General features: G+C 39.7%; 1 protein-coding gene and 2 long non-coding RNA genes across 3 annotated transcripts; 2 read left to right on the top strand and 1 right to left on the bottom strand.

Annotated features, from left to right (window-relative positions):
• Positions 1-590: 590 nt before the first annotated feature.
• Positions 591-1,464, top strand: LOC136259461 (uncharacterized). Its single transcript, XM_066052946.1, has 2 exons — positions 591-1,403; positions 1,456-1,464. The coding sequence occupies exons 1-2, from the start codon at positions 591-593 to the stop codon at positions 1,462-1,464; spliced, it is 822 nt and encodes a 273-aa protein (XP_065909018.1).
• Positions 1,465-4,552: 3,088 nt separating this feature from the next.
• On the top strand, positions 4,553-5,561 carry LOC136258463 (uncharacterized). Its single transcript, XR_010702792.1, has 2 exons — positions 4,553-4,852; positions 5,155-5,561. It is a non-coding gene; the product is annotated as an uncharacterized lncRNA (long non-coding RNA).
• Positions 5,562-13,386: 7,825 nt separating this feature from the next.
• LOC136258674 (uncharacterized) lies at positions 13,387-26,348 on the bottom strand. The gene is made up of 2 exons (XR_010702919.1): positions 26,185-26,348; positions 13,387-13,704 (listed from the first exon to the last, which is right to left on the bottom strand). It is a non-coding gene; the product is annotated as an uncharacterized lncRNA (long non-coding RNA).
• Between the last annotated feature and the right edge of the window lie 45 nt (positions 26,349-26,393).

The raw sequence follows: 26,393 nt of genomic DNA, 5'->3' as shown, positions 1-26,393 counted from the left end.
ATTTGATGCGGGCGGGCGGTTATTATTCATTATTCATTATGCACAACACACATCCAAACATGAAGATTTCTGCCAAAAAACAGTGAGATCTACATTGATTACTCTTGCATTAGCTAAAGTACGTTACTAGAATATTCAGTTAATTCTGTAACTCCTAAACAAGTGATTTTTCCATTAGAGTATAGCTGATTGCTCTATTAGAATAAAAGTGGCTGCTTTATTAGGGTATTTCGATGTGAAATACCAATAATGAAATTCCATGCGGGTGTATCAAAAGCATGCGGGCGATGACGCGAAACTGCTAATCAAATTTCATTGGCCTAATCAAACGTACCCCAAGAAAGATAAAACGAATTTAAGGATCGACTGTGGGTTCTTGTTGGTTGTCATTAGTAACGAAGTACTAATTGTGGGAATAGCTGACTCAGTGTGTTCATCTTCGGATATATCAAGTAGGGAACTTAATGCATGACTTGTTTTTACTAGTATGTGAGTTGTTTTTGCTTACTTTGACTTTAAAATGTACATGTCTGGGGCCCAGCCTTTCTAATCAGCATAAATCAGTGGGTAGTGCTAAAAGCCGGAACGGAATGGAACGTAAACTTAGTTTACTTGCCAACATCTCCTCCTCATCAGATCCGATGATTAAGGAGTTGGCCTTACAAGTGGATCTTTCCCCCAATTTCCTCCAGATTAACAGTTCTCATCAGGAGTTACTCAATGAAGCCAGAGCTCAACTGGACTCTATTCCTACGGCTCGCAAGCTCTACACAGCTAGCAAACACCTTGCCATTTCTAGAGAATTGACACTATGCAAAGAGAAGCTGGACACTCTCTCTGTTCAATGTAAATTTGAATCAAGTGCTGTTCTGGAAGCTGACTCTAAGCTGTGGAATCGACTCCTGTTGGGTTTTCATCCAGGCCAGCTTTCGTTTGTGCTGCGAGCTTCATCAGATACATTACCAACTCCGTTAAATTTACGTCGCTGGCATATACAAACTGGTGCAACTTGTTCACTTTGTTTGTCACCTCGTCCAACTTGTCACCATGTGCTAAATGGGTGTCCTGTGGCTTTGCAGCAAGGCAGGTTTACTTTTCGTCATGATGCTGTTTTATTATGTTTGATGTCTGAGTTGCAAGCTTGTTTGGATAATGTAGAAATATTTGCTGATTTGGATGGCAAACGTGCGTCTGACTCTCCTCCTGCCACCATTCCCCCTGCTGTACTAGTGTGTTCTCACCGACCTGACATTGTTATATATAATGCAGAAATGAAATCTGTTGTACTTCTGGAACTTACCTGCCCATTTAATTCTCGTGCTGGCCTTTCTGCTGCACGAGAACGTAAGCAGGAGAAGCCAGAATATCTGCAAATTATTGCTGAGCTTGACCGCTTGGGTTTTGTTAGTCATTACCACACAGTTGAAATTGGTTGCCTTGGCCATTACCTTACAGAGACAGTAACATCTATGAAAAGAGTTTCAAATCTGAGTTTTTCCAAGACGAAAGCATTGCTTGATAGAGCAGCTGCTGTGGCTATAACTTCCTCTCAGAGAATCTTTTATGCACGTAGTAATCCATCCTGGACACTTTAAGTTAAGTTTTGTAGTTAATTATTTTTGTATGTATCCTTGCCATGCCTACGCGGATCTTATCTTTGTAGTCGCATGTGTCCGAGGCTCTGTATGTAATTTTGTCATTTCATCATTATTCTGATGGTTTTTAAAAAGGGGGGCGCGCGCCAAGTTAATAAATCGTTTTTGCAGATTGTACACCGTTTCTTACAATTACATAGTGACTAGAATTGTGCTGAAGTTAGTTTTCTTCTACTTCTAGGCATGCTAGAAATCGCTCGCTCGAAGTTTCTATTTAATGCCCACTGCACGAAAGCGTTTTACAATTACGTACGCTGAAAAACTATCATTTAACCTGCTACGCTATTATTCTGTAAGCACTGTAAGCATATGATTCACAGCCACTAACATACACTGTGGTTAACTCTCGTAAATTATTGTCCATGCTGGCAGACTTCAGAAAACCATCCTCGCTGTTACTAAAGAGTTGGACACGACTATAACATGAAAATACTACAGTAGTTTACCTTTTAGAATGATAGGGAAGCAATTCTACATCAGGATTAAACAGAATTTGATGGATTGGTAAGAGCACAACATGCTACGTGGCGGGAATTAAATAGAAACTTCGAGAGCGCGATTTCTAGCTTGCATATAAGTAGAAGGAAATAAACTCTAGCACAATTCTAGTCACTGTGTGGCAGTTAGAAACGATGCAAAATCCGTCTCAAACGATTTTTCTACTTGGCGTGCGCCCCAATTGGTTCCATTCCGTTCCGGCTTTTAGCACTACCCTAAATCGGTATGTAGCTACACTACAAAGGAAACAAGTATGGTGACAAGCTGAATCAACTCAGTCTAAGCAGAATCTAAAGGAATTTTGTGCAGTGTGTGAGGAGCAAACATTCAGATACCTCGAGGAGGCTATATTGTGTGAAAATCAATGATTCATTAACAGAGTAGTGGACTATTGTCAGATATCTCAGCCTGAGTACTGAGTTGAATTCTGGATGGGGTCGATTTTACAGAATGAAATGCTTTCTGAATCAACTTGCAGCTTGGCTAGCTGCTATCATTGCTGAAATTGCATTTTATCAGTGGAACCTCCAGGAAAATGGAATAGGATAATTATAAAACATTAATTAAGTGATTGTTCTACTACCTGATAAATTAAGCATGTCTCTTCAATTCATTTATTGCATGACCAAGGCAAGTTATGTTACTACAATACAGTAGCCGATTGGATGTCAGTTGTTTCTGCTTATTTTTGACAAGATAAATAGTTTAGAAGACCACTCAATTTCTTCAGTTTCAGAGGATTATATCCAGAGAAATTAACTAGAAAGTTACTGGTGACATGAAAAGGCTAGGTGATCATGACTTTATTCAGTCTAATATATGGTTGATTGAGTGAGGTATCACTTTCAGAATGTTCAGACGACCAGTGATGAGATGCATGGATTCATTGAATTTTTGTTGCGGTTGGAGACATTAAATATCCAAAAGCAAACTGACTGTATAATATTAATTCACTTTCTTTATATTATTTTCTCAATTTTGAGCCTGTATACAAATAATTGAATTTTCCTTGTCAGTAGAAATCCTAGAATAAGATGGGAAAGAAACTTATCTTTGTTTACCTATACTGTACAACCAAGAGTTTGTAATATTTGTATGGGGGAGAGTGTCTAACTCTCAGTATGGCCTGTACAAACACCCTGCGTAAAGTTCACCTTTCATCAAATCAACACCTTTACTGGGGATAGAAAACTGTTGATTAGTGTTGCTGAAGACGGTAAAGCCTTTGTTCTGAAATAAGGCTGAGGTGTTACTTTAAGCAGGGTGTTTGGTGAATGCATTCAAGTTAGACACTCTCCACCTTATTATGAACTCTTGGTACAACTTCAAAGGAAAATGAAGAAAACATACAGATGAATAAATAAAATCACTACAGTAAGAACAGACTAGTGAGATCTTGGTTAATCAATGACAGTGGTTGGAGATTAAGTGTGGTAGCTTGAATATGTTGCAAAGTGGAAGTACAAATCAAAATGGGATATCAATTTCATTATGAAAAATTTGTATACATAAATAATCTAGCATTACTATTTCATTTGTCCTCCACTTAAACATGCTACAACAGTACTAGTGTCAGTACATTGGCAGTGAGTCTACCTTGAAATCTCAACTCTAGAGTAGATCCAACACAGCACTGTAACAAATACATGTGATCCCATTGTAATTTCATGGACCAGCTGGACTGGGAATCACTTGAAAATAGACGAAAAAATTTAACCTGTTTTGTTTGAAGTGAAGCATGTAAAATGTTACTTAAGAAATCCTAGGATTCTTAGGTGGTATGTAATTAATGAGTGTTCCATTTCAGGTCTGACTAGATACATTGAAATCACACACACATCCTGGTCCAAATCACATTTGCCTGGTGGCTACGGGCATGGTTTCACATGCGGCTTATAATAGAGATTTGGCTGATCTTGGAGTTTTGGCATTTAGCCTGATTCAAGGCTAGCAGTCCGACACATCCTTGAATTGTGCAACAGATAAAATCAGCTCACTATTAAATACGGCATTAGCCCACTGCACCAGCTGTTAATAAATAACTCCATGCATACACTTCAGTGATGTTTGCAGAATATACCCTCCTTGCGGTCTGCCAAAATATTTGCTCCTCACACACTGCACAAAATTCTTCAAGTTTTAATTCAGCTGGCTCTTTCCTGTTACCAGTATCTTCCTGCTTGCTTTATTTATACACTGACTTATGACTTGAAAGACCGGCCCAGACTGTTTTCTAAAGTCTAAATAAGAAAACAGCTCACATAAAGTTCCCTTCCGTAGATGAACCATGGATGAACATCACTGATACAGCTCATCCCACAATTAATACTTCGTTACTAATGACAACCAACAAAAACCCACAATCGATCCGTTATTTCTTTTATCTTACGTTTAATCATAGATACAGTATACCAAAAGGGATTGGAAACGGAAGTAACTCACGTGATATCTCTGTACAAATTCCCAATATGACGCAACAGACGTGAAATACCATCCGTGTCTCGAGCGCGAGTGACCGTCACCATAGATACCAGTGCAGCGCGAATTCGTTAGAAGCCACTTTTGTGCACGTTGTAGAAGAATTACAGCCTAAGCGTTGCGACAATTGGGCTAATTACTGTTCTACTCGAGGGCGAAATTGCCTGTGCGTGTTCTAGTACACGAGTGATTTGAAATGACCATTGACGCTAACTTCTGTGGTAAACTTATTGTAACCCAGCAGCGCTTCTAGCAGTTGTGTTATTTTGTAAGCCTGCCAGTAAGAGCAGTTAGAAAAGTATTATGTTTTCTGGTGTTTACATCGTCAGTGCCGTGTAAATAGCTTATTGAAATTACTATTCGTGTTACCATACTGGACATTTTAATAATTTTACAGTTTACACTTGTGTTATTTTGGAGGACACATCAGTAACTTTGTGTACCAATATACCATGTCATTAGTTACTAGTACATTAGTAGAGTGTAACGTAAATATTAGATTGTTCTGAAATCAATCCTACAGGAAATGGGATGTGCAATGATGGAATCCATACCTACACACAATATTGCTGAATAACCACTGTTAACACTGAAGAATCTGAGAGTTGTTTACCATAAGGATGAAGAACACACATTCAGCAACAAAATATATTCCAGTATATGTATGTGCAGAACAATCAAGTGGTCAGATAGTGAACTTGAAGCCATGTTGTCAATACATTAACACAGAAGTATCATTTACCAGAAGATATTGATAGTGAATCTTGAGCTGTGCTTCTCACATCAGTGCACTTGGTGGTAACTGGTTATATTTGTTTTTGTTTTTTTACCTTCCTTTACGTTTTGCTTGTGTAGTGTTGCAAAATTAATGTTAGCTATTGTGTTGTACTATTATAGCAATGAGCATGCGCGTTATCAGTTGGTCACTAATATACTGAGCTTTAAATTGTGTTGTATATAGAAGGTACTAGCTCTGTTGAATGTGTAGTGTAGACAAGCTGGCATGAAGGGTGCATGTGGGTTGTATGAAACCGGAGTTGTGCTTGCTAGTCACACGAAATCATGGTCTTGCGTCTATCAGTTACACTGCCAGGCATTAACCAGCTCATACCAGTCCCACCACCACATGGTCTGACAGAGTAAACATGTATACACATTAATGACTGCCACCCAGCAATGGCTGGAAAGGAACAACAGGCAATATAGTTTCCGACTTAGTTCCAGAGGGTAAGTGACTCAGTAGTAACTAATAAATCAATCTAATCCAACTGATGCCAGGGCTAGGCCACTGACGTGAGAGTGCCCATATCTAGATTGCTTCCAGTACTCATCTAAATCGCTGCTTGAATGTTTCTACTGTGGGTGTAGCAGTCATAACCGGTTGGCTAGTTCCATCGGACCCCCGCCAGTCTGGTCAGTCTTGAAAGTCGGCAGTGCGCGAGCGACCGTCACTATAGAAACTTTCATACCGAGATACTTTTCGTGCTCTACGTTGACATTGACTAGCTAGTTACTCGTAGTTCAGTATCTGCTGAGTGTTCTATTGAAGAGGGGCGGATTTTTTTTTGTAGAGTTGTGAGTGCCGGCGCCCGGCGTGTATGGAACAGCTGGCCACAGTAGTCAGTATTTTGTGGTAAGTTTTTTATAACGAAATTCACCTCATATAGAAAGAGCCGTATACGTAGTCGACAGGAGCAAGCACATACATATTTTTCTTACATTGTCAGCAGACCTCATACTCATGTAGCTAGTACACTGAATAGCTGTGTATTATGCTGCAGTTGTAATTGTGCATAATTATACTTGATCTGTTTGATTATACTAATGTGATGCATGGCATAGGATATATGGGAAGAAAAGCCAAGATTGGCAGGTTGCACAAAAATTATGAAAGAAAACGTCAAGTATCACAGAAACAGCAAGTAGGGCGTCCATTAAAATATAAAGCTGAACATTTACCTTCAAATGTTGCCAAGAATCCTGTAAGCACTGGACCCTCAAAAAGTGAATGTATCACCATACCACCAACTAGTGAATTTATCACCATACCACCAACTAGTGAATGTGTCACTGTACCACTGACTATTGGATGTGCCACCATACATTTACCATCAGCTAGTGAATATGTCACCATACCATCATCTACTGAATGTGCCACCATATCATCTGCTAGTGAATGTGTCACCATGCCACCTTGTTTGACATCTCTCAGTCATGATCATATTTTGCCACTCAAGGAGCAGCCCTATGAGCTCACTAGTGAGTCCTGGATTACTAACTTTACTCCACCACAAATGAACTTACCACAAAAGTGGAATTGTTTTAGCAATAGCAACAACACACAATTACATATATATAAGATAGAAGATATGAATGCATGTGGCAACATGAATTCGTCTACACAGCATTCTCTTGTTATTATATAGTCACAGTATTGCCATTAATCAAAATCTCACTTGGTCACTAAAAGTAAATGGACAGCATGTGGATCCAGCTTTATGTACTTCTCTTGCATCTGTACCATCAGTTTTAAAACCAGGAACCTTATCAGAAATGCTGCGCATTATAGAAACCTTGCAGATATGTACAGGACAGCCAGATGATGATTTTGTGAACTTATTACAGCTAAGAAATGGTAAAATAATTTCACCAAAAGGAAGCACCAGTGCATATATTGACAACACTCCATTTACATCAAATGACAAGTTTATTTCAGTTACAGTGCGTATGACACAATGTGAAATTTTAACAAAGACAGGAATGTGCAAGTCATGCAAGCAATATAGACCAACTCTTAGAAAACTATGTAATCGCTTGAAACATCGTACACCTATAAATAGCAGCAGCCATATGAACGACAGGTCAGCATTGCTAAACTGTGAAGTATTTGCATGCTATTATAGTGTACTAAACTGTATACAATATTAGATATATAATTGATGTACAAATTATTTACTATGCTCTTCCTAACATAGATATTTGCTGCCCCCCTGAAAAAGACACTAAAATTGACCACCTTAAAGACAGAGCAAGCATGGCTATGAAGCAAGTGGAGAGACTGAAACAGCAAATCAACAAGTCAACAGAAGTTAGAGGGATCAGTATAGATGAAACGTTGAATAAAGATTTATTACACATTATGCTTGAAAGAAAGGGTGATATATATGCAAAATTTCCTGAAGGCAGTTTCCAGAGAATATTTTGGGATCAACAGTTGCATGCTGCAAGTGTGTCTGACTTTCGTCAAATTAGGTGGCATCCATGTATTATTAAATGGTGCTTAAATCTAAAACTTCTTTCAAGCTCTGCTTATCATGCTATGAAGACATCTGGATTCATAAAATTACCATCCGAGCGTACATTGCGGGACTACACTAACTACATAAAGGAAAAACCTGGCTCATTCCACCCAGAAATATTGAAAATGCTACAACAAGAAGCAAAAATTGAATCTATTCCTGAGTCACAGCGGTTTGTTATATTAGTTCTAGATGAGATGAAAATTAAGGAGAACATTGCTTATAACAAGCACACTGGGGAGATGATTGGTTTTGTTAACCTTGGAGACATTAATAATGCCATCTGTGACTTGCAAAGAGAGCTTAATAATACCTGTGACCATCCACCTATTGCATCACATCTGCTAACCTTAATGGTACGAGGAGTGTTTTTCAATTTAGATTTTCCTTTAGTACATTTCGGAACTGACAATGTCACAGCCAGTGAATTATTTCCAATTGTCTGGGAGGGTGTGCGGCACTTGGAAAATAGCGGGTTTAAAGTTATTGGAATTACAGCTGATGGTGCTAGCCCTAACAGAAATTTTTTTAGAATGCACAAAGAAGGCAATGAGTCATGCACATACAAGACAAAAAATCCATATGCAGATAATGAAGAACGTGACATTTACTTTTTCTCGGATCCACCACACCTTATTAAAACAGCTAGAAATTGTTTGAGCCATTCCTACGGCCATGGATACACAAGAAAACTTTGGGTAATTTAATATATTGATACAATTAGCTAACTAAATACATCTCACAATCTAAGGTTCACTAGCTATATACCCGCAACCAAGTTTTGTTTACTATTTGCATTAAACTATTATTCCAACTGCATGTATCACCATTCTTTTATGCAATTGTACTACACAAAATTATAATGATGTGTATATGTATATTATGCATATACTTCTACATTATATGTATACAGAACAACGGCCATCAAATATCATGGAAACATATAGTAGACCTCTACAACAAATTAACTGACATGGCAGTTGGATCTAAAGGAATAACATTCCTGCCAAAGCTGAAAAGAGAACACATAGAATTAACATCATATTCTAGGATGCGTGTTGATTTGGCAGCACAGGTATAATTTTACACTATGACTTAAACAATCAAGTTCAACCCATATAGTTCACTACCCATGCATGTATACAATTCAGTGCTTAAACTGTTTATGTATATTATATGGCTATATATATGCTGTATATGATACATCATATTAAGCTGTATAACATTGTTGTTATAGCTATTACTTAAAGATTTATACAGTATAGTTATATTATACTTATATCTCTGCAAATTGCATTTGTAGGTTCTAAGCATGTCTGTAGCAGATGCTTTACAATATTTTGGTGAGATAGAAACTGCAGGTACTGAAGAATTTTGCAGAATGATGGACAAATTCTTTGACTGTCTTAATGTGCGTTGTTTACATGCATGGAAGGAAAACAAGAAGAACAATTTGAAGCCTTACACAAAGCCAGATGACCTCAGATTGAAGGTATACTAAATAGGGTGAATTGCTAAATAAGTACTATACAATATGCATGCAGTGGTTGGAAGATGATTTTTTGCAATATTGGAAAGACTGGGAAAGTAGTCTTACAAAGCAGTGGCCAACTTTAACGCCAAGTGACAAACAACTTATGCAGATAAGTCACACAACCCTGGAGGGAATGACCATGACAGGTACATGCATCAATATTGTGTGCATTGATGATTGATTGCGTCTTCTTTGTAGCTAAATCATTTGTTGAAATGACCAGGTTCTTGTTGAAATGCAATGATGACGAGAAAGGTGATCTGTTTTTATTGAGTGAAAGGATATCACAGGATTCCCTGGAAAATTATTATGGAAAACAAAGGGCAAGAGGGGGTAGAAACACCAATCCAACACTACAACAATGTTTGACAAATGCAGGGGCTCTTCGTATCCAAAAATCCATGGCCCTGGATTCTGTGAGAGGCAACCGCTCACGGAAGAGGAATTTGGAGCGGTCTGATTTAACAGCTGCAGCAATGATTCCTCTGCCAAAAAGGCGATCCGAATGTCTACATTGATTGTATATAATGTATTAATGTATATTAATAACAGGAATATTATACAACAGCCAAACAACTAACTATATAGATATATATATATATAGGAATGTGATCATGTTTGTTAACTGTAGCTATATATATTGAAGGAACTGCATGTATTAGCTACTCTGATAAAAGAGACTGGCGTAAGCTTTTTTTCTTCTTTGTGTTCACTTTAACTTGCTGTTTGAATGTTTCCAACCATGTTGCTGCTACAGAAAATCCACGTATAGTAACCCAAAGATTTACAATTTCTTCTAATAACTTTATCTCATCATCTGGCTTCTCAAAATCAATGTATTTGGTCAACACAGTCCATTTTTCCTGAACTTGTGTATTTTTTATGCATGTATTTATTGTATGTGTTTTGATGTTGTCATGTTGTACAGTGTTCATATAACTGGTAGATAGTGTCTGTATAACTATGCTCTCAATGGCAATGAATAATTGAAATGATTTATCGTTGATGGGAAATAATCCTCCTCGGTTCACTGTCTCAATCCACTTTGTTGTATAGTTGTGGATGTCACTGTCATCCCCGGCTACCGCCATATTTCCAAGGCACTCCAATACTGCTGGTTTTGTCTGGTGGTTTCTTTCATATCTCTTTAGTATGGAATATGGGACATATCCTGCAACATATCTTAGTGCATTCAACTCGTCATCAGAAAAAGAGAAAGAAGTAGTTCTACTAGATGTTGGTGCAGCCACTGTTTCCGAATTTTTGGCAAAAAAGGTTGTTAATAGGCTTTCAAATAGCTTCAGGTTGACTGTTTGTGCCACCAGCTGGTTGCATGGGATGTCTAAACCCCTGCAAAAACGCTTCCAAATATCAGGAAACGTGTGGAGTCTTTTACGGTGGAATTCACACCAGAGTTTCTCTTTCTTTGTGGAGATGGACTTGTACTCCCTCAAATTGTCGAATATTTCCTTAAGTGACATCACTAGCTCTTCGCTGAATTCGTCAAAAGCGTCCATTGAAGCGTCTCCGTTCGTAATATGGTGCAAAAATGCTTCAACAAACTTTCTACCACTCTCCATCCGGGAAGATTCTTCCGCTTCGTCACAAAACCCACTTATAAAGCTACGGACAATTCCACTCGCCATTACTAGCTACGGATGAAAGCCCTAGTGACGGTGCGTTCTTTACGTCATGCGAGACACGGATATGTTTGTGCGCGAGTCTCCGTTTCCAATCCCTATGGTATACTGCATAGGCGGCGGAAAGGGGGGGGCTAGGGGGCTAAAGGCCCCCTTCGGTCTGCTGAGGGGGGGCTTAGCCCCCCCTCAGAATGATATCACACCGAAATTATCTTTCTTGAAGACCGTGATAAAGATCGAGATACTCTAATAGAGCAGTCACTCTAATAAAGTAGTCAGTGTGTAGCGAGCTGTGTAAGGATTTTTATGTAGTTTATCAGCTAGAAATGGTAGCTGGTGAGGTGGAAAACTCTTGTCAGTTGGTTGACCTTTTTTTTTTTTTTTTTGGTCTCACCTTACCAAACTATAGAAATAAGTCTGGGTCAGCCCAGCGGAGCCCCCCCTCATATCAACTACTTCCTCCGCCGCTGGTATACTGTGTCTATGGTTTAATCACCCACTGGTAGGCATTCCAGTATCCGAGATTTTTTAATAAAAAAATTCTCCGTATATTCCCCAATAGAACCTTGGCACAAAATAACAACTCGTATTTAACTTGGGATTGCTCCGTCGTCCAAGCTCCAATGAGGACGAAAATCACTGTGGGGTTTGTCCACACGTTGATCATCATGAAAATCTTAGTTTTATCGTGCGCGTTACATATAAGTAAGTTTTGTGTTGTTTTGTAATCTTTTCAAGCCTTATAATGTATGTAGAATGCTTTAAAACTTTAAAAAACGTACTGTCGGGTGGAAGGTAGTCACTGGTGCTTACTTTAAAGTGCGTAGTTACTTCACTCGGGTTAGCGATTTTCAGCTCCAGAGCAATCTTCTGATGGCTGTGTCATCAGCTCAAAAGTATAAACCACTTCAAAGTCGGCATAACAATACCATAATTGAAACCACAACTCCACCTTAGGTATTGTTGCATCATTGCGGCACCTCCACTTTAGTTGTTTACCTTTATAAGTTGTTAACTTGATGTTTTCACTTACTTGACATAGCCTCTTGCCTATAGGTATACACCATTGTATTGAGAAGTGTGCAATAGGTGAAACATATTTGCTCACCACAAAGTATACAAAGATAGCTGAGATCTGATACAATCTGAAGTTACTCTCATTACATGTACACACTTGCAGATAGAAGCAACTGCAGTTTCAAGATAGTCCAGATTGCTAGATGGCTTCCTGATTCAATTGTGCCATTTTTCCCTTTAAAATGTATAGGGAGCCCCGGAGAAAAAATGTACCTTTTTTCAGTTTTTAAGCACTGTGCATGCCAAAGTAGCTAATTCCAACCCAACAAACTATATATTTCTGAGATCGGCAATCAATACTCTATCTATTGAGCATATAAAAAGCCCATTTTTCCAAAATTTAAAAATCGGGCTGGAATGCCTACCACTGGAGATACCACTGCTAACTTATAAGGGAAGTTTCAGCAATGGTAAGTTGCAAGCTTCAATTTGAGAAAGCGTTCCGTTCCGTGGTTTAGTCCATCATTCCGTTCCGTAGAATAGACCCCACCAATTCCAACCCTTGGTTAATTCTGAAATCCTTTGTCACAAGTGACGGTATATTGACCACAAGTGACAACATAGATATTATAGTAAACTATAATATCTATGATGACAGTCCAGTGACGAAGAGTGGGTGGTGCTGCAGACATTTACGTAAAACTTAAAAATTTCCGCACTGTATATGGAAAACACTTACGTACTTTACTCCCTATAACTTACGGAGAACTTTTACGTCAGCTGTTCCATCCTCAATACGGGAGAATTTTACGTACTCATCTCCGTAGTCTCTACGAGAGAATCTTACGTCCATTTGTCACGTGATCCACTTCATGGCTCTACATACAGAGAGTTGCGCTCACGTGAACCATGGCTTTGAGCGAAAATCTTTCTACTGTCATGGTAGTCATATAAAACATTAGCTGGTTCTTTTCTTTCACAACCAATAAATTAAATATTTTGCAGCATAGTGTAAAGACTTTACCGCATCCTCTCCCCAGCCGGCCCCACATTTGATTACATGAATGTCAATCGCGCACGCCGCTTATTGATCTAGCATCCCATGAGACTTTAATTACTTGAATCACGTGATTTTTGGCCGGTTTTTCGCGCTTAATCTAAATGGAGTGTGAAGTTTGCTGTGATCAAGCTGCTGTCTTTTTATGCTATGACTGCAGCACTGAAGGAAGGCCTCTTTGCTTCAGTTGCTCAGAGTTGTTGCATCGTAATCCTAAAAGAATTGGACATTCACTGGTAAGACACACATACATTCTATAAAATATGACATTATAAAATGTAAATACTACATTTAGATGTCTATACAGGATAGCCCTGACAACTCTCAGAGCTCTGAGCACAGTAGCAGTTCTCTAGATACAGATGAAGCTGGTAAAGTTTTGACATTGGTCGAATCTTTTTCGCTTTTGTCCTTTTATCCATACCAGAAGTCTATCATTGATGCCGTGTTAGAGAAGAAGGACACAATTGTTATCCAGTCCACTGGCAATGGTAAAAGCTTATGCTTTCAGTTTCCGCCTGTCCACCTACAAAAGAAAGCAATAGTAATTATGCCCACAATTAGCCTCATGCGTGATCAAACCATACAAGTAAATGAACACGGAATCAAAGTGGCATATATGGGCTCAGCAGCTAAATATCAGCAAATGACAAAACTGGCTCTAGATCCTACATCAGATGTAAGGCTTATTTTTGTTACCCCGGAGTGGCTGTTTACTGAAAGGTTGGGCAATAAAGCAAAGGTACAGGATCTTGACAGGGCTAACAATCTTGCATTGATTGCAATCGATGAAGCACACTTGATGTACGAGTGGCACTCTTTTCGACCACTCTACACACACTGCCAAGAGCTACCATTAGAGTTTCCCAACACTCCAATAATGGCTCTGAGTGCAACCGTGACCCCGGACATCATGGTGAAACTACAAAAAATTTTAAGGAGTCCTCTGATTGAGAAGGGGTCTGTTCACCGTTCCAACATATACCTTGAAGCCATACAGTGTGATTTCAAGGTTGGCAGAGGGAGTCAAGGTTAGTTAGGCACCACACACCACAAATTCAATCTGTGTCAACTAAGAATCTACTTAGCAAAAGGTGCAGACCATTTAGCTGCTGTATGGAGGGAAAGTTTGGCGGGGAACATGTGGTGAATCATATAAAATAATTGGTGTGGAGGAAAAAATTTGAGATATGTGCAGATCTGCCAAAGTTTCCCTTCTTACGGGAGCCAAACGGCATTATTTAGGTTTGAAAAGTTGTTGCTCGGATCCACCCTTGGTTTAACTTGTTATTACAGATAGTTCTCATGGGTTTGCAATGGTTGGCTCCAAAAATGAATCTCAAGGGAAGAAGTCATGCGAAGCAATCCCGGGTAACCAAGTGCACGAGGGAACATGGCTTGGCTGGTAGTGCTGTGACTCTCTATGTAGTGCTGGGCGGTATACCGAAAATACCGTATACCGCGGTATTTTCATTAAACCGTTTCAAAGGTATTTGTTTCTGAAAATACTGTGGGCATGAATGTGACTAGTGTGCAGGAAGCCAGAGACAAGGTAGTTGGGTTATGTGTTGGTGGTTTGGTGGTGACCACAAGCCTCTCCTAACAGCAACTGTTAGGTTTCAGGTTACAATGTAGCACCTGCCTACTGTCATGTAGTTAGTAAAATGTTTTTATAACCTGCTGGCCATGGGTAACTTTCAATTGTGAGTAGCTACAGTTAACAATTACTGTAAAAACATATATTAGTTCCTTACCAAGCTGAATACCGTGAAATACCAAATACCGGGGTATTTTCTTCAATACCGTACCGTAGCCAAAAAATGCCATACCGCCCAGCACTATCTCTATGTTTGATTCTCAGGCCCGAGTCCCTTCTGTGCAATGTTTCTAAAACACTGTTTCATTCACTCAACAGTGCCACACCCACCACACTTATAATTGGCCAGCCACTTATACAAATTATCTTGGACTTTACAGGCTCATGTTTCACGATGTATAGCTTAGTTCGATACTTTCCCTACCCATCATATATAACTCTTGGTATATTAGTGTGTTACTGTTATGTAAAGCACAGTCAGAGGCTTTTAATTTTTTTCTTCTTAATGGTTTTAATGTTAATTGCTTTGTTAGCTCTTAGATGGCTTTTGATTAGCAAGCAAAGCACAGAGGAGGGAATAGACATGCACATCCCATGTACATTTGTGTTCAAAGAACGTCAAGGCATGACAGTATTGCAAGGAAGGTTTTTGGTCAGAATATTTATTGGAGGAGTGTTGATCCATACTCCTGTATGATATTACAACAGATACATTCCAAAACCATATAACAATTTGTCGGCAAGTTGTAGAGACTAGCACCAATAATCATGACTGCACTACACTGGAATTCAGCAATAAAAAGGCTAAAATTACATAAGTGCCATTGTCAAACAATAGGTAGTTCATGAAAGCCTACACCATTGTAAATCATTATTGCTGATTATTAGGCTTGATTAATGTACAAAACACACTAATTGCCTTGTGTATTGGTACAAGGAGTGTCTGCTGCCACTAAGTATGTTTCTTATCACCAACAAAAATACCACAGCGGATACCAAATACTATGTATTAGCTCAATGGACTTTCCTCAACAAATCTATTTGGGTTGTTGCATAAGGTATTGTTCAATAATATTAAGAGTAAATAATGAGAGAGAGAGAGAGTATCTAACTCTGGTATGGGCTATCAAAAATGAACGCGTGAAGATAATCGGATTTATTAGTAAAATTATGCATATCATGGGGGTATTGATTAGAGGCCTTTTAACACATCTGGTAGAGAAGACATCCACACGGCAGTGTTGTGTGTTATGGGACTATTGTGTAGTGGTAATGGCTGAGAGTCAAGAACAAAGCAGTGAGATCGCGGACAAAGTAGTTAATGAAGACGCTTCGACACTGACCTGCCTGTGTTGTTAGAGCTGCCAACCCGAGTAGAATTGCGTATCAAAGTGAAAGTTGGCTTAGATACAACCAGGTAAGGTTATTGGCTCGTGGCTTGAGCTCCTTGGCCTGTTCCACGCCCTACTCCTCGTCTTGCTCCTCTCCCTGCTCCTTGTCCTCTTCCTCGCAGTCCACGTTCTATGCCGGCAACTGAAATCACATATGTGACTGTTTTCGACTGTGCTGATCTCCCACTGGCTGCGAATGTCGATGTAACTTTCTGGTTGCTTACTTCTCTTTCACGGCTAGTCCTATCCACTCGATGGCGAAGGTTCATAGCACCTTTCACCTAAGACTCCATTAACAGACACACATGTATGTAATCATAGGCGCTGTTTGCAGGTGTAATTCTTTATGGGGGCGCATTGCGCATGCCAGTTGATTGGCACCTATTATAGCCTGGTCTAAAGAAGCCAGAGGTCTTCACACGCTCATTTTTGATAGCCCATACCAGAGTTAGATACTCTCTCTCTCTCTCTCTCATTATTTACTCTTGATAATACCAATTACTATGACTTAAACGTTATCCATCAATTTCAATAAAACAGAGTTGTATTAGTCCAATTCAAAATGGCAATACACTCTTGCTATGACATTAAACTCCTGTGGCACCAGTATTTCGTATACGTCAAGTATACTGTACGATACAAAATTTTGGTGGGACAAAATTTTGGCGATTTCACTCATGAAGGAATTTGGCGGATAATATGTTGGTGAATGCTTGTGTCATGATGCATTAACTTCAATTAGTTAGCTAACAATTGGCAAGAATATTTTGGTGAATCTACATCATTTTGCCAAATTCGCCAAAATTTTGTATCGTGTGCTATAATATGCATGATTAATATTATCATTATAATATACATAATATTTTATGAATATTTATTACAGGTTTAGGAGAAAATCGTGGGTTTACTGAATTTGCAGCTATTGCAAAAAAGAAGTTGGAGGATATTGGTGATGGAAGTGCAATAGTATACACAGATTTTGCGAGACATGTTGGTCCCATAGTTTGTGCACTCCATGACAAAAGCACAGATGCTGTAGGATATTATGGTGCCATGAGTGACAAAGATAAAGAAGATTCGCATAATTCTTGGCACAATGGGAGCTGCAAGGTAATGGTAGCCACAAGGGCATTTGGTTTAGACATAAACAAAAAAAACATACGCCTTGTTATACGGCATGGCTTACCAGCTGACTTATCATCGTGGGTGCAGGAGTTTGGCCGAGCAGGTAGAGATGGTCTCCCAGCACGTGCATGCATATTATATTCAGATGACGACATTCAACATCTGTCGTACTGGCTAGGAAATGGAGATAGACAACGAGAATCACCGGTCGCCACAGCATTTTCTGAAGCTTTGAATTTTACATATGCTCACCTAGCCAGAAAATGTCGACACCAAATAGTATTGGAAGGCTTTGGGGAGCAAATGGTCCATCCATCAGATCAATGCTGTGATGTCTGTGCTCTTACCCCTGTTGTATCTGTGGACATGTCAAAGGAGCTGGCATTACTAATTTCAGCTATTGATGAGCTAGGAACAAAAGGGGAGAAAAAGGTGGCACAATTTCTACGGGGAAGCAATTTAACGTGGATTAAAGATCTACAAAACTTTGATCCAAAGGCCTCTGCTGCATATGGGAAAAGTCCACCGCATCTATCGCTAGAATGGTGGCGCTTATTTGCACGGCAGTGCTCTGTTGCTGGATACCTGAGCAGGAAGGTGGATTGTGGCACATTTCAAGGAAGACAAGCTGGGGTTTTCGCATACTTTAAAGTCACAAGAAAAGGACAGGATGCCATTTCCAACAACAAGGAGGTTATGTTGCCACCTCTTTTATTACAAGAGGATGTTGCTTTGAAGCATCAACCAGTTTCAGAGCGCCGCCATGAATCAGCTGAAAAAAAAAAGCGTGTCGGTCGTGGGAGCAACCCTTTGTCTACAATTAGAGATCTGCTTAATGACAAGAAAAACTGGCAGGATATCACTTCAAAGGAGCAGTACCAGTTTCCAGGAGTAACAACAGAAGCCACATCAAATAAGCTCCTATTCAGCAAAGATATTAGCAAGCTGCCTCAGTATGTTGCAGCAAAGCCCCACTTTCTTTGGGATGACATTCAATTTAGCAAAGGGAAACTGAGTTCAGATAGGTGTGTAACCACTGAAATTGACGGAATCGAGGAATCCATTTTCTACAGATTGGCTCCTTGCAATGGCGTAAAAATGTGCTCTGGAGCTGGATGTGAACATGCCAAAAGCCGAAATTCCAAGAAAAACCTTTGCACTAAGCATCCAAGCAGCCCAACCATTAACACAGACAACTGCCCTGTCATCTTCGTATACATGTTTCCACAAAACTTTGTGTCTCCTGACAACAGAAGGTACAGATACTATACATACAGCAGACAATATATTCCTAAGTAGGACAATCATTAATACATGCACAACTATATAAGTCGTTTCATCGGTTTAAACTCTAGGACAATAAAGAAATTGAGGTTGTAGCCTTATCTGTAGTGAAGGTAACTTAAATTAGTTACCATAATTACTTGATTTGTATCCTGGCAGTACTATTTTTTACCAAAATAAAACCCTTCAAATAGTGCCGCACTGCAGTATTATTTGAGGGTTTTAAGCCTGCCACTAAAAGTCACAGTATATGAGGAAATTTTAGGCAGTAAGAAGATTTTGTGGTTGCCTTACACAATGAAAATAAAAATTACAAAATATAACAAAAATAGTTTGGGATGATATGTAGTCTCGCACAACCAGACCGCTTTTTCTTCTTTTATATTGGGTCGGGAAGAAAAAGGGTCTGGTGAATGCAGTATGGCTATTTTGTTCTGGCAATCCCCAAAACTTGGGGATTCTACTGTGCGGCTTCTGATTGCTCTCAAAGGCTTGCTGATTGGTGTTGAGTAGTGGGAACCGCACACAATGGCTTCACAAATAATTTTAATGTTGGACCAGGTTAGCTAGCTGCTCTAGTGACTCCACAACAGTTGTCTTGCGATGTTGCCATTGAACCACCCCTGAACCTCTCTTCAGTGGCGACAAGTTCAAGCTTCAACTGCTGTCATTCACCATGTAGCTAGTTAAAGAGCTATTTCTCCGCGAGTGTAATAGCAAATTCTGTCCATGGAGTAATCACTTAGTAGTGAAAGAGCGGGCCTAGTAACAACATAGTAAGAACAGTTATAGCTAACCTTCTTCAGCATTAAAATAAGTTGCGAAGCCATCGTGTATGGTTCCCACTACTCAACACCAATCAGCGAGCCTTTTAGAGCAATCCGAAGCTCCACAATAAAATCCCCAAGCTTTGGGGATTGCCAGAACAAAATAGCTATACTACATCCACCAGACCCTTTTTCTTCCCGACCGAATACAAAATAAGAAAAAGTGGCCTGGCTGCGCGAGAATAGATGATATGGGTGCATGGTGGCATGGAGCAAATGTGATAGTATCAACTAACCTAATGGCTATATACACTATATGCTAGAATATATATGCAGCAGTCACCCTCCCCAAGGCCTAGCAGTCAAGTTGAGTCCTTCTGTTTGCAACAGTGGCTGTGCCCTGCTAACTGTTTTCAAAAAGTAACTCATGTGTAGTTTGACTGCGGCCTAGGGTGCAATTACATTTTGTATTTGTATTTAATAGCATATCTGTAGTATCAATTGTAGTTTAAAAACAACTCATTCGTATTTAAATGCTTACAATTACTTCAAATATCTTTGCTATAATAACATTATAGACTGGGGCGCATGCAATAAATTTTTTGTGTATGTTCAGGATTTATCCATAAATTAGTTTTTAGAAAATGGTGACAGAGTGGAAGGGCTGATTTAAGTATCTCACATTACTGGTAATTTAAGAGAAAGCGACTTAATTAGGAACAAGACAGGAGGTCTGTAAACGTGAAGTATTCCTTGTAGCATATCACCAAAGGTAGTTTTGGGGGTGTATTATTTAGTATGAGCAACTTTAGGAGGCTGCAGTGCAAAGCGCGAGCTAGCAGCGGCCTAGTGACACTACTGTACAAATATGGGATACTATCCCATCTGTTACCATACACATTTCTTCTTCATCCGGGGCTTGTGTGCCCTGATGCAGGCAGGAATAGGCTGATAGCTAGAATTAACACGCCGGAAACTACCCTATTCAATGTGACAGCAAGTATCATCCCAACAAAATAGTATGCTTTGACATCTTACAGACCTCCTGTCGTGTTGCTAAGTCGCTTTCCCATATAAGTTAGCAGTAATCTGAGATTGTTAAAACAGCCTTTCCGCACTACTAAAAACAATTTTTACGGATAGATTCTGAGCATATACAGAAAGTTAATTGCGTGCACCCCATTGCATAAGGTCTATACTGTAAAATCTGAACAAGAGTTTGAGACAGCTTGTCAACGCATTTGTTTCATACTACTTTGAAGTACTGGGGAGTGTATAAACAGTGGAATGGACTACTGGAATGGTGGAATAGTGGAATGAAAATTTTAAAAGTTCATCACATCCAAATAAGGGCTCAAATTCCTGAAAGCCAGCCCAATTACATACTTTCAGCATTCTTGTGGCTCATGTACGGGAGTGTATAATCAGTCATGGGTTTACTTTTTTTCCGAGCGCTTAAAAAAGGGTCGGCCACGCCAGACTATATTATAGCATCATAGGCACTCAGTTGAACTGGTAGATTTTGCTTACAACCCACAATCAATTAGATCATGGCACAAGGGAAAGAATTTCTATGAATTTTTTTCAGGACTTGTCTGTTTACTTTCATGAAAGTAATAGCAACATCACCCCATACAGTATAAAAGCAATCCAGTGGTAAGCATTGGGTTGGGTAGGGTGATTAGTCACTCAGCGTGGCACTGGCTATCAGCCTGCACAGGCAAATAGCCTGCACCAAGATATTATGCTCTGTGGTCAGGGCAATATCAGATACACAGACCTGAAAATTCCTTTGATCTACCCAAGCAGTGTTACATGTAAAATTATTTTCTGAAACAATAAAATTCTTCAGCAGCAAATGTGGCAGTTTAAAAAATTGATAAATTTTTATTGCAACTTGGTGGAATGGCTTAAGGTTGATCCAAAATATTTGGGCTTGCTAACCAATAAGTCTGTGGTCTTTTAAAGGCCTTGTTATGTTCTAAACCATAATACACTGTGTGCATATCATTTGTCATTACAGTTTATAATACACTCTATATCTATATTTGTAGGTGGGTGGCTGGCATTGTTATTAACAACTCATCACCAACTAAAAACCATCACAACCATAAGATCCCTAGTCCAAGTGTAGTCTCCACGTTTGTCAAACACAACATTGTATCTGCTGTAAGTGCATCGCCTCGTTTGACAGCTGATGATTTAGCAGCAGGAAGAGGACTGCAATTCGTGCCAGGTGCAGTGGATACTGCAGCTACTAGCAAAGACAAGTTGAGAGTAATCAGGAAAAAGGCACTAGAAGATGGAGGTCACAGAAAAGGTATGTACACTCACTGCTCGCCTAAGGCTGAAACAATCATTACCTTTTCTGCGTTTTGAGTATTTTCTACTACTCAGTTTTTGCTTGCAATTAGGCTCATCATAATGTATGCTGGGTCATGAGATATTAAGAGATAAGTGAGCACCATTTTACTATACCAACACTAAAATGCTTAGTGAATATTCAAAGTTTGTTTCAAGTCTTATTTTTGATAACACTTGCTAAAAACTCTCTGGTGCAATAATATACACACAACGTCTCTCTATAGGTCTAACTTCAATAGTGGACTTCAACGAAGCTTTGAAAAAGCTTGATGGGAAAGATCTGGAGAGAGAAGGTCTAGATGATAAAAACTCAAAGCTAACAAGCTATGCCACATTAGGACATCCCTACATGCGCCACTACAGCCTTTCACCAGACATCTCATACCAATTCATTATGAGTCCCTTCATGTCGAAGATAATGGCTGGTGCTGACTTTATGCAGGTTGATGTTACGTATGGTGAAAATTCAGTTTTGCCATACCTATTTAATGCCACAGCATTTGACGAAACAACAATGAAGTGGGTTATTATTGCACGAATGCGCTGTAATAAGGAAAATGCCACTATGTATGAGATCGCATTCAAGCAAATGTTTGCAACCTGCACCCAAGATGTTCCGGAATACAATGTCGACAAACAGCTTCAGGGCGTTGTAGTTGACTGGAGTGATACAGAACGAGCTGGCCTTATTAAGGCTTTGGGACCAGCTGGCTGGTAGACTGCTACGTGGGTGTGCTGTGCATTGGGCACGATCGTATCAGCGAGTAGCTAAAAGAATCACATCAACTGTTACAAGCGGTAAAAAAATACTGGCTCGTCAAGCTTTTGAACTTATAGCGCAGGAAATACCAAGCTTGAAAAGCACAAACGAAGTTCAAAATTGCTTTGAAGTATTAAAAGGGGAGAAACCAATATCAACAATTACGTCAATGGTCCCAAGACTAACTAGTGAGCACATATCTATAGTGAACAATGAATGCAAATGGTCTGGTGCAAAGGCTTGGGTGAATTGGTGGACAAGGCCATACCATTTAAAGATGCTGTGTAAGTGCCAGTCAGATATGACCAGCTCAACATGGAAGGCATGCCCGTCAACCACCAATGCAGTAGAGCGACACAATTTGTCATCAAAGTCACCACATGCTGTCTCCATTATGCATGCCATGGTGGATGTCTACCGGATGGATAAAGCCGTCATCATGGAACACCTGGCAGCATCAGAAGGAACCAGCATATGCTACAGAGACAGGTAGGTGAACAACACTTTTACAGTGGAATACACAAAAAATCGATACACTATTGTGCTGGGTCACACTGACCTTTTAAACCAGGCATGTACCCACAGTTACCTTAAGGCCGACCGTGGGCACATGCCTGAAAAGAGTGTGAGTGTGAGTGTGTGTGTGTGTGTGTGTGTGTGTGTGTGTGTGAGTGTGTGTGTGAGTGTGAGTGTGAGTGTGAGTGTGAGTGTGAGTGTGAGTGTGAGTGTGAGTGTGAGTGTGAGTGTGAGTGTGAGTGTGAGTGTGAGTGTGAGTGTGTGTGTGTGTGTGTGTGAGTGTGAGTGTGTGTGTGTGTGTGTGTGTGTGTGTGTGTGTGTGTGTGTGTGTGTGTGTGTGTGTGTGTGTGTGTGTGTGTGTGTGTGTGTTTGTTTGTTTGTTTGTTTGTTTGTTTGTTAATGCTCATCCTTTCACACCCTCGTTCATTGTTTGTAAATGCAGGTCAGAGGAAGCCATCAGAGAACAGGCTAAAAAGAAAAGGTTGCAGAGAAAGAGACCCCAACTTCCTACTGATCCAACAGCAATTTACGGCCCTCCTGACAAACAGCAACATTTTGATGATGATTTTCAAACAGGCAAGAAGAAAACAAAAGTTGACAAGCCAAAAATTGGTTCAAAGGTCAAGGCTAAATATGACCAACATTGGTACAGTGGAGTGCTTACTGCCTACAACAAGGACATTGACCAATGGACAATATACTTTGAAGAAGACAACTACACAGACTACGTTATATTTCCAGACAAGGATGTAAAGCTACAATAATTATTCTAGCATGACAGCACTAATTCTAGAATGTGTGACATTTAGTTATTTTGTTCAATACTGGCCAGACTGAACTGAATACATGCATGCATCTGAAGATATCGTCTGGTTTTACCAACAGCACATGTACGTATACTGTATACACACAAATTGTTAGTGATTAATTCATCTGTTAAAATTTATGATTGGGCCACTTTTTAAAACCAGGTAGATGCCCTAGTCTTGCATGGCCAGACCACAATTTTCTCGGCACAGCACTTATTGAATTATCAGCACCTGCTCAAAAAAGGTCTTTCTCATTTGCATAGTCTAACTGGATTTCACATCCCAGACAAAGAGCCGGGTGGTAATGAAGCTTTCATCATCATACGTATGTTTACAGATAAAGAATGAGCCACAACTGTAAAAGATAAGTTCATCTGAGGTGATCAGAGCCGATTCTCGAGTCGAGGATACTTCATGTGACATGATAGACGACACAGCATCCTTGATTATATTTATTAAAGAAGACTCGCATTTTCTAGCATTTAATTACCAACACTTTCTACTGTTGTCAGGAAGTATCTTTGGCTCGAGTATCACCTCTGATTGCCTCAGAAAAAAAATTGCCTCAGATAAACTCATCTTTTACACTCGTGGCTTGTTCTTTACTCGTAAATATACGTATGATGGGGAAAGCTTCATTAACACCCCGCTTTTGTTCTGGGGTGGGAAATCCAGTTTGACTATGCGATTGAGATCAGACCTTTTTTCAAGGATGCGCTTATAATCTCTAATCAATAAGCGCCACCCTGAGAAATTAGGATCTGGCCATGCATGACTAGTGCGCACCCATAGCCAGCCAAAGTGTGGGAGTGCACCTGGTTTATTGAAGCTCGAAACCATGTGTTTGCATGTCTATCCACCCACGTGAGCAAGCAGACTTTTGAGATGCAGAAAATAAGTCCTTTAATGACCTTTAACATTCCACAGTATTAGCAGCTGTGGGCAAATAGTGTTGGTTTTAATTTTTTTCATTAATACCCCAAGGTGGTTGGGGGTGTTAGAAACCAGTAGCCTATGCTATATCCAGACCCCTTTTTGTCCCTACCCATAGATACTCTACCCCCACAGGGATTGAAAAACGGCCGTTTTAATACCTATATCCACACCTCCGTTGACAGCTTTCTATACTGGATAGATCTTATTCTGCCATGACTAATCTTCCCAGTGCCGGTGTAATAACAAGCCAGTCACCAAGTAACAGAAGGAAGACGGACCTCGCTGTACCTACTTGGTCAAAAAAACAAGGAAACTCATGTACGTTCAACTGAAATAGTATTTTTATCCATTTGACACGTGACATCATTTTCAAAGATCAAACCTCTGGCCTTCAATACTTCAGTGGAGTTTCTAACTAAGTTGGTTCGATTCATTAATGCTTTCACTGTCAGGAAACAAAGCAACAAGTTGAACAAGCTACCAAGTGTTATGCTAGAGCTAGCAAAAGAAGACCTGGGTAAACGACAATTCCCAAAAAACACCCTTGTGATAGAGGCAGCTATTTGCCACTATGCTAGTTTGTTTTGTTGTATCAATTTACCTAAGCAGTGTAAAGTTGAGTTTCCTACTCACTGCCATTTGAAAGTTAAAGCTAGCAGAGGTCTGAGTGCTGCCAAAGCAATAATTGTCCTCAGAGCCGGTTGACGGCGTTAACAAGAGGCTGACTATGATGCCTTGTCAAAAGAAACACATTGGAACCTAGAATAGTGATAGAATTCGATGTATTGCAAGTATAAGAAATTTAACATCAATTAAGTTGACAAGGGGTAGTCACTTCAATACTTCCTGTGCAAACACTTACAACCGGGATCAAGATTTAATCAAGCGATCTAGGCCCCTTTATATAGTGTATCAAGTAATCAAGACGCCTGAAATAATGGCGATCAAGCACCTTTATAAGCCAACTTTTAATAACATGAGAATTTACTAGGCCTGTACAGTTTACGATCAAGAATCAAGGCTTGTTAAAAGGTGAGTCAAGCGATGAAGGGGGGATTTTAATGATCAAAATTATTGATCCCGGTCGCAAGTGTATCAACAGACACTATGGAAGTGACTACTCCTTGGTGGAGGTGGTTCCATTTTTTGTATGGGCAGTCGTGTAGTTTCCAATCCCTGGTGGGTACAGTATCTATGCCCTATACAGAGAAAAAGAAGTGATCTGCCCAGAAGAGACTACAGTCCCCAGGCTTACTATTAGCAAAGGGACATGCGCTAGATTAAGCCAGGGGGTGGTATTAACACCACGGATTATTATTTCTATTGGTATCAACCTCACGAGTTGGAGACAGGCTAACTCGGGCTATGTAACTTCCTTAACACCAGGACCATGCCAGGACTAAGACTTTTAATGTTGTGTAGAACCTTAACAAATACATGATAACACAATTGCTTACTTTTTTCACAAAGAAAAAGCGGAGTTATAACAAAAGAAACAATCCTTTCCCAGTCTGCCGAGAAACGCCATCTTATCATAACCACGTGAGGTCACGTGCTAATGAAGCTGTTGATCACGTGAGGTACATTAAAAGTACGTACAATCTCCCCGTACTACCGTGTTTTTCAGGTTTCTTGCGAAAATCAAAGCATAAACGTGATCAAACAC

This window comes from Dysidea avara, chromosome 6 (genome assembly GCF_963678975.1).
Source record: "Dysidea avara chromosome 6, odDysAvar1.4, whole genome shotgun sequence".
Taxonomy (NCBI): Eukaryota; Metazoa; Porifera; class Demospongiae; order Dictyoceratida; family Dysideidae; genus Dysidea; species Dysidea avara.
This window is presented reverse-complemented; position numbering and strand designations above follow the sequence as displayed.